Raw genomic sequence first — 12701 nt, 5'->3', positions numbered from 1 at the left:
TATAGAAGTTGAAGCTATTTCAGCATTCTGGTCTGCAACGAGATCTGCCTTTTGCGATGAGAAATGCCATAACTCTTTGCGAGGTCCAGGAGCCAATTCCTTGACAACAGTTGTGGATACTATGGACAAAGAACACAACTGCCCATCTCTGGAGCTAGGAACCACATAATCTGTTCTTGTAGTACAGCAGCCAGCTACATTGCTGGATAGAACTTGTCGGTACTTATGCTCTTTTAGTCGCAGATCAACCTGAATTATGCTTCCTATAGTAGGAATATCAACATCAGTAAGAAGATAAACAGAACCAACAATCGCGTAAACAATTGAGGAAGGCAAAAAGCTAAAGACTACTTACCGTGTTCTTTGCCTTTAATGTTTTGGGTGTTGTGTGAAGAGTCATTCAGGCTATCAGATACAGGTTGCTCAAGCTCCTCGGTGAGACTGCTCTTATGAACAATTGGTTTACATTTTCTCTATTCATTTGACAGTCCCTTGTATCCCCCCATTTCTTGGTCCTCTTAAGCTTGTGCCCACACTTTTGCTCCTCCTCCTCCTCCTTTTTTCTTTTTTTCCCCTCTTCTCATCAGTTGCCTTATCTTTCTTGACCTTAATTAAAGACCAGAAAGAGTCAATTTCAGGAAATTAAACCCATAATTCACTCTATTCAACCATTAACAAAAGAAACCAGTGCTTGGCTTGTATGAAGCATCAAGCGAGAATTAGACAAGCTTCCAAATTAACTCATTGTTTGCACAGTACTAGAATAAAGACCAATTTGCTACACAAGAGTTATAGACAAGAGGGCAAAAAATTATTCAAGGAAACAGCCTTAATGAGCTGCAAAACAGCCTCGTCGCTCACCCCATTCAACACTAACCACGGCGGAGGAAACGTTGCACACCTTGCCATTGTTTATCATCAACAAATACTTGATTTTCTTAATATTACAAAAAAACCACAAAATACCCGCCAATAATAATAATAATAATAAAGAAATATTTAAATATATCAACGAAATCACCACTGTTCTGTTTTTGTTCTTGTGTAAATGAGATATTCCTTGATATTTATGTTTAACGAGATTAAAGAAATGATACATAGACGCGCGCGCGCGTATAATCATTCTTAAGTGTAAGTACTATTATTTTTATAAATATATATTGTTGTTAAATTATATAGTTTAATAACATTAAAATTTGATTTTATTAAATTTTATAATTTAAAAATATATCTGCATAAAAATAAAAAAAAGAGCTGTTGGACTAAAAAAAACTACATATAATAGAAAGCATAACATTTAAGCAATATGAATGTAAAGAGAGACAAGAGAGAGTGTTCCCGTTTAACATTTAAGCAAATATGAATGATGAGACAAGAGAGAGTTTTCCCTTGATTTTGAAGGTTAAAAAAAAAAACTTGAATATAATTAAATAAATTTTAAATATGTTTAAAGTAAGTTGGGAAAAAAAACCAATGGTTTAAATTATATTTGTCGTGCCCTTATCGCAAATTGAAACAACAGAATAAACATGAAATAATGATCCATTTATAACTCTTTTATGTAAACTAACGTGGCATAATATACATCATTACACTTACCTCCCATTACTTTTTGAAATTGGTTACCTTCCATGGATATTATAATATGGGCTCGACTAGAAATCTAAAGATTTATTGATACATTGAAAGACATATATTTTATGTTATGTCTATGTATTCTTAAGCACGTTATTGTTTGAGTATCGTTAAATAATCAAATTTTATTAATTTTTATTTACTTTCATATGATTTTACAATATTTAAAATATTGGATACAATACCAGTTGACTCTATTTTATTCATACTCACGAAAAAAAATTATGAGTAATGATAGACTTTTTAAATTTTTTATTATAGATTTCATCATAAATGAGGTGTCATTAATGATTGGTTAGTATTTTTTATAAAATTTAAGTAAATTAATTATATTATTTTATCAATTAATTGATAGATATCAAAATTAATTTAGAATAATTTTTTTAGATAAAAAATTTAAGATATAAAACAATACTCAAAAGTTATTTGTATCTGTTTCCACGAAAAAAATTAAAAAAAGAGGGAGAGAGAAAAAAAAAAAAAAAAAGTAGTGAAAATTGAGGGCCATAGTTTCTAAATAATAGCCAAGTGGCAACCTTTTAATCATTATTTTGTAACTTTTTACGAAAGTCTTAAAATGAATGCCATCTCCACGTTTGCCCATTTGCTACTAGGAATAAAGATGCTTTCCAGATCGTTGTTTTTTGTTTTTTATTTTTTATTTTTTTCTGCAAAGCATCTCGAAGTGACACGTTCGCCAGTTTTTGGTTATTTTTTTCTGAAGGTAAGTGGGTTGAATAGTAGTCAAATGCTGTGTGGCTCAAAAATCTAATCATTTATAAAGAGAAAGAATAAATGAATAATTATTACACTCTTTGATTTCTACTTGTGAGTCCAATAATTGTCATGAAACTTAAGGAACTTTTGAGTTGATAAAAGTGTACTTAACGTAATTACTTAAAGAGTGTGTGTATTTGAAAATGTTTTTGATATCAAATTAGTAAGAAGATTTCTGGTTTTTCATAAATTTCGTCTCACTTTGGTTGGTCGTGGTACTGAGGAGGGTCTATTAAGATAATATTTTTATATAAGACGAGGTTATTGGAACCCACTAAAATACTCATTAAACTCAATATTTAATAAATTTTTAATTATTAAAATGTCCACACAGAAAATTATTATAATAGACAAGACTATATAATTAAATTAAATAAAAAAATTACAGCTTTTCTCCCATATTCTTTATTATTCGATGTACTATTTTCATGACGTTTATGATTTTTTTTAAGCCACATATTAATTTTATTTTTTCTTATTTACACTTTTGACTTTTCTTAGTAGAACGAAGTTTCAATGAATTTTTAATACATTTGGATGCTAGTACAATTCCTCTTGACTTCCACCATCTAATTTCATCATTTCCAATTTTTTTGAATAGGACAACGAATCCTCTTCCCATTTAGTAAGCTTTCTCCTATGTAAGAAAAAAAAAAAAACGCAAGAACTGTTGCAATTACTTAAATTTTTTATTTATTATAAATGTAATTGTAATTTTGTTATCAGTTGTTTATTTAAAATTTTTTAAGTGTATTGTTCCAAACACGAAAAAAATATCAGAGGGAAAACATCTACTAAAAATTAAAAATAAGAAGTTTAAGAATTTGAGATAAAATAGTGATGGAAAAAAGTCCAAATATAAAGAAGAAAATAACGAGGAAATGGAGAAACGACGTGGAAAGAAAATAATAAGAGAAATAATGATAATTTAGCTTAATAAGAGTATTTTGGGTATTAACATGAGTTAGTAAAGAAAAATTGTATATTTTAAATTTTAAAAATGTGTTTATTCAATAAATGAGTTGTTAAATAGGTTCAAATTGTCCCACCCTTTTATATACATACAGTGCATCCCAATAATTATTTTAAAATTACGCACAAGCCCCTCGAGAACCTATAAATTAAAGCAGTGTTGCGTTATTTTAAAACTTCTCACCACTGACTCTGAGAAAAGACTTGAGGATTCTCTGTGAACCAATCGCTCTGTCAGCGTCCCTGGTAAGTCCATTGTTGTTTACTTACCATCAAATGTGGCGCATTTATTTACCTTTTTTTTGTTGCCTCTTTAGGTTTCACGGGGTCTCTTTATAGACATAAATATTTAAATAGGAAAAGTTCACCCGTGTTCTGTAAAGCCGTCTTTTAGTTTTCTAGGGTTTTGGTCTCGGACCAGACTTGATTTTTCCATTGGTGTTTTTTCTCGCGAAGCCTTGATTGCCTATATGGTTCTTGTAGCTTCAACATTTCAATTTTCCCTGCAATTTATGGTATTTCGAGGTAAGCTCTTTTTGTTCTTGGTTTGATTGAATTTGATGTAAAAAGGTTTTTTTTTTTTTTTTTTTGGTCGTTGATTTGAATTTGCATCTGGTTTATTACTGGATTTCTAGAATTCATTGTCTTTTTGTTTGTAGCTTCATACTAGGGTTTTAGTTGATTTCTTATTTTTCCTGCTCAGATTATTGTTTATGTGCTCATTAAGGGTTTTGTTTCACAATTTTTCGTCAGGGTGTTGCTAAGATCCATGCTACTGGAGAATTGGCTTAAATTATCATCTGGGTCAATATCAAAATTCCAAATTTACCTCTTTTGTGGGTTTAGAGTTTAATTTGAAATGGATGATGGGGAGGTTGATTTCTCGAACCAAGAAATGCTTAGCGCAAACATTGGTGATTTTCCTAGCTGCTCAATGGACAGTTTTTTTGAAGATATTTTGAAGGATACTCATGCTTGCACTCATACACACACTTGCAACCCGCCAGGACCTGACTCCTCTCATACTCATACTTGTTTTCATGTGCATACTAAAATTGTGGCTCCCACAAGTGAGGATAAGGTGTCCACTGATGATACCGCAGAGTCCACTGAAAAGAAAACAAAGAAACGCCCCCTCGGTAACCGTGAAGCTGTTAGAAAGTATAGGGAGAAGAAGAAGGCACGTACAGCGTCCTTAGAGGATGAAGTTGTGAGATTGAGGGCTGTGAATCAGCAGTTATTGAAGAGGTTGCAGGGTCAGGCAGCATTGGAGGCCGAGGTTGCGAGGCTTAAATGTCTGCTTGTAGATATTCGGGGTAGAATTGAAGGGGAGATTGGATCTTTTCCTTACCAGAAATCAGTCAACAATATGAATTTGCCTAATCCACATTCAGCTGGTGCATATGTGGTGAACCCATGCAATATGCGTTGTGATGATCAAGTTTATTGCCTTCACCCAGGAATGGAGGATAAAAGTGGAGAAGGCATCGAACTGAATGGCCAAGGCTTTAGTGGTTGCGAGTTTGAGAACCTGCAATGTGTGGGAAATCAAAGTTCAGGGGTGAGGGAACTTCCTGGATGTGGAGATGGGAATGTTGCCACCAATACCCATTCTTCTGCCACTAAAAACAGGAAAGGTGAAGCTTGACTGCCATTTTTCTCTAGAATTTACCTATCATTTACTCGATTAATTTACGTGTTTTGTGATAAGATTTGATCAACATTTTCCATCAGCTTTTATGACGTAATAACTGAGGCTTCTCTCATTTTAACTTGTCTGTGAGAAATTAGATCCTGGACTGTTGTCAGCTTTCATTTTTCTGTTTCTCTGTGTTGTTTAGGAACTTTAATGTTGTGAAAGTACATAGGTGATTCTTGAGATTACTTAATATGGTTGTAACAGATTGTTGCTCAGAAATGTCTTAAGGATTTGTGGTGACTATCAGATTATTGCTCTTCAGATGCTATGTTTAGAATGGAAATTTGGGGAAGAGTGGAAGTTCAAGTTAGGGATAGGGAATTACTTTAGAATCAATTCACATCTTAATTTATATTATATGGGTGGTGACACCTGTATAGTTTTCCATAGTTTGATTTTTCAATCCATGTAATACGTCTGTTAACAAAAATTTGTTGTAGCTGAAATAGGTCTAGGATTTAAGGGTAGATCTAGGAGAGTTAAAGTGGCTTTAGTTTTCTTACATTTCGAAGCTTTTTGTAGTTCAGTCATATCTCATGTCATAAGGTAATAGCACTAACTCGTAAGTACAACTGTGTTGAAGGATGGAAACTGAAAGCCAGGTACTTTTATGTGGTAGTATTAAAGTATAAAAGGATTCACATGTCGTAAGCACACTGAAATAAAAGTAGCAGTATACAACTACCATAGTTCTTCATGGATTCTTCTCACGGGGACAGTTACCTACAAGCAACAATGGTGAACAAAGTCATCTCATTCTTTCAGTCTGTTTTTTTCCCAACTTGTGGATGCATTGATATATTTTCATTTATCTGGGAATTATGGGGCTTATCCATTAATTATTTTTAACATACTGTTGGCATTTCATTTTTATAAGGGTAACTTGATAATACTTAATTCATGAACCTTGCAAATTCCATTCAGTCTTTCTGATCTAACCACAAGCAACCCCATATAGCTTTGAGGCTTAGGCAATCATTGCTTGTTAGCCTTTCAGTTGCTCTGATCTCTTACGACTATCTCATTTATCATTTTAGGAGGGACTCGTGCAGCAACAGCAGGCTGAAAAGCAGACTGGATGGCATTATCCTTATTTTCGTGAGTACATATCATCTTGCAATAATTAGTTATGTCAGGTAGCAGCAACAAACTTCTTCAGGTTGCTTTGTGCTCTTTATTTTTCATTTCTGTTTCTTTTTTGCTTTACCCTACTGTTGAGTTGTAAACTAGCACAGCTTGTTTATGTTGAGCTCAACTTTAAGTCGATTTGTTGCTATTCCAGTTTGTTAAGTTAGTTCATGCTCGAAGTGTAGATTTGTTTGTTAGAGGGGAAATTAATGGGTCTGGAACTAGTAGAATCTGTGAGCAGAGACCAGTTTTCTGGTTACATGTTATCTATATAAGATTTAACTCGGCCTTTAATTAATATATGAACTATTGAAGTGCTTTCTTAATGTATAGCATTCTTTTCCAATTTTGATTATTGGTAATGTAAAATTCCTTTCCCTCACTTTTTTTTTTTAATTTTATTTGGATGGGTTTTTCAAATACTCTCTTTCTAAGCTATTAGTTATGGTTGATGAATGACAGACTTTAGGCAAGATGGCGTGCCTTTGAGTGACGTTTATCTAGTGTAAGCCATGAAGAGGTAAGTAACAAATCCTCACAACCGATATCTGATCTTGCCCTGGAGAATTATACATTAGTGGAGGAAGTCCACCCCTGCCTGCATTTTTATCGGGATGGAAGCATAAATTCAACTGGCCTTGCAAGTTAGGGATGGGATCCTCTCAACCTAGTTGAGAGGCCTGCTAGGAAGATACTTGTGTTGCCGTACAATGGCTGTTATTGTTCCCTCTCATAACGAAAAGAAAATGGATTCAAGAAGAAAAATAAGATGTTTGAAATGGCAAACTGACTGAATAGATATACATTGTGTTTTGGGAATTTGCCTTAATAAAGCGTTTAGCAATTGCAATATAAGCTTTCTTTGTGCTCTTTGCTTTTGCCGAAGGGAATTATATAATGTGCTTTTGCGAGGAAAAGATGTTGAATAATGAAACGTTGGGCCAATGTTGCGAGCCAAGCAATGCTCGTTTAGTGATGGCTGATGCCCAGCCGTGAGAGAGAATTCAATTGCGCCAAAGCTTAGAAAAGTCATTAGATGATTTGAATCTTTCTGTCAAACAATGTAAATTCTACGGGACTGACTCTGCTTTCTGAGTTAGATTTGTGCACGTTGATGCCAGGGGACCAAAGCAACCAACTCCGCAAAACATTTACTAAATTTAACATGGGGCAACCATCAACCATCTCTAAAGTTGTATCATTACTGCCTTATGGTTGTGTCAAATCATTCTAGCTTTTTCCTTCTGCGTTCTTTTTTAGGAATATTGCCCCAGAACAAGAAGCAAACAAGAAACACATGCATCCATAGTCACAGATGACAAAACAGTAAATTAATACCTTTCAATGTGTTAAAAGCAATATGAAACAGGATGGCCACTAGCTAAGGAACAATTCTCAGATGGAAAAGGACTCTTCATTGACATGGAGCTTATCTATGCTAATCATCTGTGGCGGCTAGAAAATCATCGTCATCACGGTAAATGCTGTCTGTCATTTGCCAGACCTGAACAGTATTGTCGTCGGCTACACTTGAAATGACCCACGGGTCATTTTTGTTCCAAGAGAAATCTGATATCTTGGCCTTGTGACCTCCATGAGAGAAAAGGAGCTCAGGAGGACCATCCTCGGCATCTAATTCCAACTGCTCGTCCCCAATCCTGAAAGCATAGTTAAATCAATCGGATGAGATAGGCTTGCACTCCTATTCACTATACATGCCAAATATCAGATTCACAACAATGTTTATGATCAATGGAGAACAAAATATAAGGACCATGGCAGCATTTTTAAAATTACTTGTTCATAAATACTGAGAGACCATGTGGTCAAAGTGATGATGGCAAAAACACAAAGTATCCTAGGCACATACAGGACAAATTGGGTTACACTAGAACATAGGTTTTGCATCCTCCATGGTATAAATTGGCCAATCACATGATCAATTGCTTCACAGTCCAAAATTATAGTTCAAACAATCAGATAATTGCGAAAGGGCAGGTAACAACATTAGTACTTCGGTTTTATTATTAACAGTAGGATTTTATTCATCACTGAGAGGGGAAAGACGGAAATTTGGAATCTTACAATTATCATCCAACCTAAACAGTAAATCAAACTTTTCCCTGTTTCCCCCCATTCTTGGATGTCGAATTAATTATTCATGAGCACAACAAAAATTAGATTATAAAGAAACTGATCACACAGGAAAGTGAAAGGACAAAAGTTATCAAATACCTGTTAAGGTCCCAAACCATGAGCCTTCTGTCATCAGCTGAAGAAGCCAGCACGGTTTCGTGATTAGGATCCCATTCTACCTGGAACACTTCTTCTCTGTAATACGCCAATGCAAAGTAAGAAATTCCGTTCATACACCTAGCTTCTTTGCAGAAAATTTCAGATGATATTGAAACATTTCAGCGCGTATGCAATAAACACAGAAAATATAGATTAGGAAGCAAAAGATCGCAGAATGAAAATCATAATCTACAAAGCCACTGAGAACACCCAAGAGGTCTAGGCCCAAAAAACATTATTATAATTATTTTTGTTTGTTAGCAATTTATTTGTTAATCTTTTGAATTTGCCATGGTCAAACATATATACTAAAAGATAGGGTTGTGGCAACTGAATTGCATTATTACCACTTCCAACAACCACATTCTAAATTTATAAGACAGGAAAAGGACGTACGTGTGACTACTTAAAATGTGTAACGGCACAGTCATCTTCCGCATATCAAACAAAGCAACAGTAGTGTCTGAAGATGCAGTCGCCAGAACCCATTCATTGTATGGATTAAAAGATAGATAGTTAACCTGGGACAAGAGAGGGGAAAGAAAAAAAAAAACTTTATGCCATAACAAATAAAACCATAAAATGCAAGGTGATGCAGTCAAATGGATTTATGCAGGAAATATATAAGAGCACATATTTCAAGTTTTTATTACCTCTTTCTCATGAGCTTTTACACGCTGTTGAGTTTGATTAGTGCGCAAGTCCCAGATCATCAGTTGGCAATCATCGCCTGCAGACCCAAATAAATTCTCATTCTTCAAATGCCACGACACATCTTCAACCACACTTTCATGAGCCTAAGATTAGCCAGCCTCACCAATCAGCAATCAATGCAGCAAGCATGACCCAAAAAAACTATAGTTTTGCTTCAAAAACAATAGGAAGTCCAGAAATTACCTCATAGACATGCATTGCATCAATCACTTTGTCTTGAGCCAACGCAGACACATCCCACAAGCAAATCTTATTGTCATGGGAACCACTCACAAGATAACCTTCCTTAAAGGGACTCCAAGACAATCCATAACCCTCTTTATCATGACCCTTCAACCTCAGATCAGGATCACAATCATCTTGCTGCTTTTCTGCCTGTTTGGCACAGTCAAACACATACACCTCACAACTGCTAGTCTTTGTACCAACAAGATTGGGTTTCTGTGGCATACACCGTGCTCTATTCACTTCCCCATCAACACGTATCTTCTGCGCTATCTCCACCTACCCAAACAAACATTTTCGCCGATAAATTCCAGTTAGTTTAAGTATTTTCACACAGAGAGACACCAAAAGAAAAGGAAAAGGTTCCATAGCAGCTTCAACTAGAAATTTCAATAAATTACTAACACCGATACCATATTCCTTAAGAAAAAAGTCTTACACAGCTGATAACATATATAAACACATACTTTTACAGACTACAAGTTCGGATATTAGCTTTATGGAGCAATTAATATCGCAGAAAATACCCTAAAACTAAAGCCAAAAATCAATATAACAAACCTTATGAGCTACAAAGTTATCGATTTTGTTGATGACTTATATGGTAACATTTCCATATACCCACAAAGCATTTCTTCAAAACAAAACGAGAAAGTAACAACTTCACTCAGTAATTTCATCGAACGCCTGATACCCAAAAAAAAAAAAAAATCATTTCACAAAACAAACCTTGGGGATGACAGGATTTTCATTTTTGCCGCCGACGTTAGACTCCGAGTCTTTGGTGGGCAGCACAGCATCGGCGATCATGAGAAAGTTGGGAAAATCCTCGGAGGTGTGGGTCCCGAGCACGAACTTGTGCACCGCGAAAGTGGGGTCCGCTGAGTAGGGTTGCGGAGGCGATGGGACCCAGTGGACGGTAAGCGAAGGCCACTCTAACGGGTGAGAGACAATCAGATCGTACAAAAACGGCGTGTTCTTCTTCCATACCGTGAACTCCTCCTCCACTTGATCCAAGCTCGCGTCTTGCTCCTCTGCTGCCATTGTTCGTCCGTTCGTTCGTTTGCTTGATAGATTCTCTGATTGTCAATGTTAGTTGGCTTATTCGTTTTAGGTTATTTTCGTTTTTCTTTTTACCGCCAAATTTGCTGTTTTCCCACCAAGGGGGGGTCGGGGGGGGGGGGAGAGGAAAAAAGTTCCGGTTTAAGTCTGGAGGAGAGGGAGGGTTTTGAAGGTTTTATTTATATGCATGGTGTGGTGGTTGTGGATAACACAGTACAGACCTCTTCATGAGTGGGGGCCTAATTGCTATTTTTGAGGTCCGATACTTCTTCCCCCCCACCTTTTTTTTTTTTTAATAAATTATAGCAATCCAATAATATTTTTTATATTTAATTGATTCAATTGGTAAAACTCAAAATTAATTTTTTATTTTCTACTTCTTTGTGATTCCAAATCAGGTAATCAGTTAATATTTTTAGTTTGGTTGGAAGATTTTCTAAAGTTTTTAGAATGTTATCTTTAATTTAATCTCTAATATATAACACTCACTTGTTTCCCCCTTTCCCCCCCCCAAAAAAAAAGATAGTCAATTAAATAAGACTGTTCAAAACATTACCCATTTAGAAGTTGAGAGCATAACAATCTAATAATATAAAAGTAAAAAGAATCTAAATTCATACAATTTCAACATAATTTTAGAGTATTTCAACTTTAAAGTGAATATAATTTAGAGATATAAATCTAATAAGATGAGATTTACCCCCATCTCAAAGTCTATAAATAAATATACTTACAAAGGATTAATGAATTCTTTATGGAAACTCAAACTCTAGTTTTTCAAAATCGATAAATAATTTTAGAGTTTTTCAACTTTGAAGTGAATATAATTCAAAGATATAAATTCAATAAGATGAGATTTACCCCATCTCAAAGTCCATAAATAAATATACTTACAAAGGATTAATGAATTCTTTATGGAAACTCAAACTCTAGTTTTTTAAAATCGATAAAAGATGAGTTTTTAGAGACTTGGATGGGGAGCACTTGTAGCCGCTTGAATTTTGAAATTTCAGCAGTTAAAATGCTTTGTGAAAATTACCGATCCACTGTTTATTAAATTTTGCACCTCAATCTTAAACGGGCTTTTGAATAGATGAAACCCAGTTAACTTTCGTTGGGGGGATATTACATTAAAAAATAGAGTGGAGCTATTGGCACCCTTACATTATTCTTATAAAACTCCACTTTAAATAAAATTATAATTAAAGATAATTGAAAATTAAACACATATAGATTTTTTTTCAGCAAATTAGTTAATTCATAATCAATCCTTTTCAAAAAAAAAAAATTTATATGTTACTTCCTATCTAACTAAAATAAATTGTACAAATCTAGAATAATCTATTGTTCTCTTTTGATTTCTTATTGATTAAATATTTTTATGCTTAAAATTTCTTTAAAATTATAATTTGAAATATGTATTATTTCAGCCAATGATTAACATTAAAAAACTTATCACCCATATAACTTTTTAATTTGTGTGTAGGGTAATACTAAAATTGAAAATAATAAAAAAAATAGCACGATAATAATTTGAGTTTTAAAAATAAAACAAATCAAATGAAAATTGAGAACTTATAAAAGTATATCTAAAAAAGGGACATTTTCAGAAATAAAATGAATATAACTAAAAAAAAAGTTTTATGAGGAGATCAGAGGGGTGCCAATAGTCCAACTCTAAAAAATATACGAACACGAATGGAAACTAGCCAATGATGGATTGATTCAGGTGGACGTAAAAGACGGTTGTGGTGTATTTAGTAATCAGTTTGGGAACTCATGACTAATGAAACCCAAACTCAGGCCTGTTAGAACAGGCGGAGCCCAACTTTTGCGAGGGGGTCATTTTATAATAATGAAATACATTTTTAAAAAATTATAAATCAAGACCGCGTGAGATTTACGTTTTGAAGTACTATAAATCAAGACCCGCAAAAGATTTAGGTCGTTGGCCGGTGGAGTGCTTTGGATAAATTTCATGATTATCTTTTGCTCTTATCTTGAAGGAGCTTCGTTTCAATTGGGCGTGCCAAGAATGGGGCCAATTCTATTCGAATGCGTGGCTCATTACACAAGTGTAATTCAGCGGTGATTTGCTGGTAACATACCAGTGACAACAAGCCAATTAAAAGTAATAACAGCTGGTCGCCGACAAGAACTCACAGTAGCATCTCGATATTTAATAGCTTAAAAT

The 12701-nt window shown here is 34.4% G+C and overlaps 2 protein-coding genes across 4 annotated transcripts; one reads left to right on the top strand and one right to left on the bottom strand.

Annotated features, from left to right (window-relative positions):
• Window positions 1–3560: 3560 nt before the first annotated feature.
• Window positions 3561–7374, top strand: LOC18034312 (basic leucine zipper 23). 3 transcript variants are annotated; one of them, XM_024178756.1, is made up of 5 exons: window positions 3577–3630; window positions 3702–3909; window positions 4138–5021; window positions 6121–6181; window positions 6674–7374. In XM_024178756.1, exons 3-4 carry the CDS (start codon window positions 4244–4246, stop codon window positions 6147–6149), a joined length of 807 nt encoding a protein of 268 aa, XP_024034524.1. In that variant the 5' UTR covers window positions 3577–3630; window positions 3702–3909; window positions 4138–4243; the 3' UTR covers window positions 6150–6181; window positions 6674–7374. The 3 variants fall into 3 exon arrangements, with proteins under 3 accessions (XP_024034525.1, XP_024034524.1, XP_006422598.1); XM_024178757.1 differs by lacking the exon at window positions 3702–3909 and having other exon boundaries at window positions 3561–3630; XM_006422535.2 differs by having other exon boundaries at window positions 3577–3909.
• Window positions 7375–7463: 89 nt separating this feature from the next.
• LOC18033859 (WD-40 repeat-containing protein MSI3) lies at window positions 7464–10729 on the bottom strand. Its single transcript, XM_006422529.2, has 6 exons — window positions 10175–10729; window positions 9404–9724; window positions 9160–9303; window positions 8903–9027; window positions 8447–8542; window positions 7464–7869 (listed from the first exon to the last, which is right to left on the bottom strand). Exons 1-6 carry the CDS (start codon window positions 10487–10489, stop codon window positions 7650–7652), a joined length of 1221 nt encoding a protein of 406 aa, XP_006422592.1. The 5' UTR covers window positions 10490–10729; the 3' UTR covers window positions 7464–7649.
• Between the last annotated feature and the right edge of the window lie 1972 nt (window positions 10730–12701).

Source organism: Citrus clementina, unplaced genomic scaffold, assembly GCF_000493195.1.
Source record: "Citrus clementina cultivar Clemenules unplaced genomic scaffold, Citrus_clementina_v1.0 scaffold_8, whole genome shotgun sequence".
In the NCBI taxonomy this organism is placed as follows: domain Eukaryota; kingdom Viridiplantae; phylum Streptophyta; class Magnoliopsida; order Sapindales; family Rutaceae; genus Citrus; species Citrus x clementina.
This window is presented reverse-complemented; position numbering and strand designations above follow the sequence as displayed.

Coding starts and splice junctions, on each gene's coding strand:
- LOC18034312 (XM_024178757.1), top strand. CDS start 4,244: ATGGATGATGGGGAGGTTGATTTCTCGAACCAAGAAATGCTTAGCGCA. Junction 5,022..6,120: donor TGCCACTAAAAACAGGAAAG/GTGAAGCTTGAC, acceptor TTATCATTTTAG/GAGGGACTCGTGCAGCAACA.
- LOC18033859 (XM_006422529.2), bottom strand. CDS start 10,489: ATGGCAGCAGAGGAGCAAGACGCGAGCTTGGATCAAGTGGAGGAGGAG. Junction 9,725..10,174: donor AAAATCCTGTCATCCCCAAG/GTTTGTTTTGTG, acceptor TTGTTTGGGTAG/GTGGAGATAGCGCAGAAGAT. Junction 7,870..8,446: donor ATGGTTTGGGACCTTAACAG/GTATTTGATAAC, acceptor CTATGCTTTCAG/GATTGGGGACGAGCAGTTGG.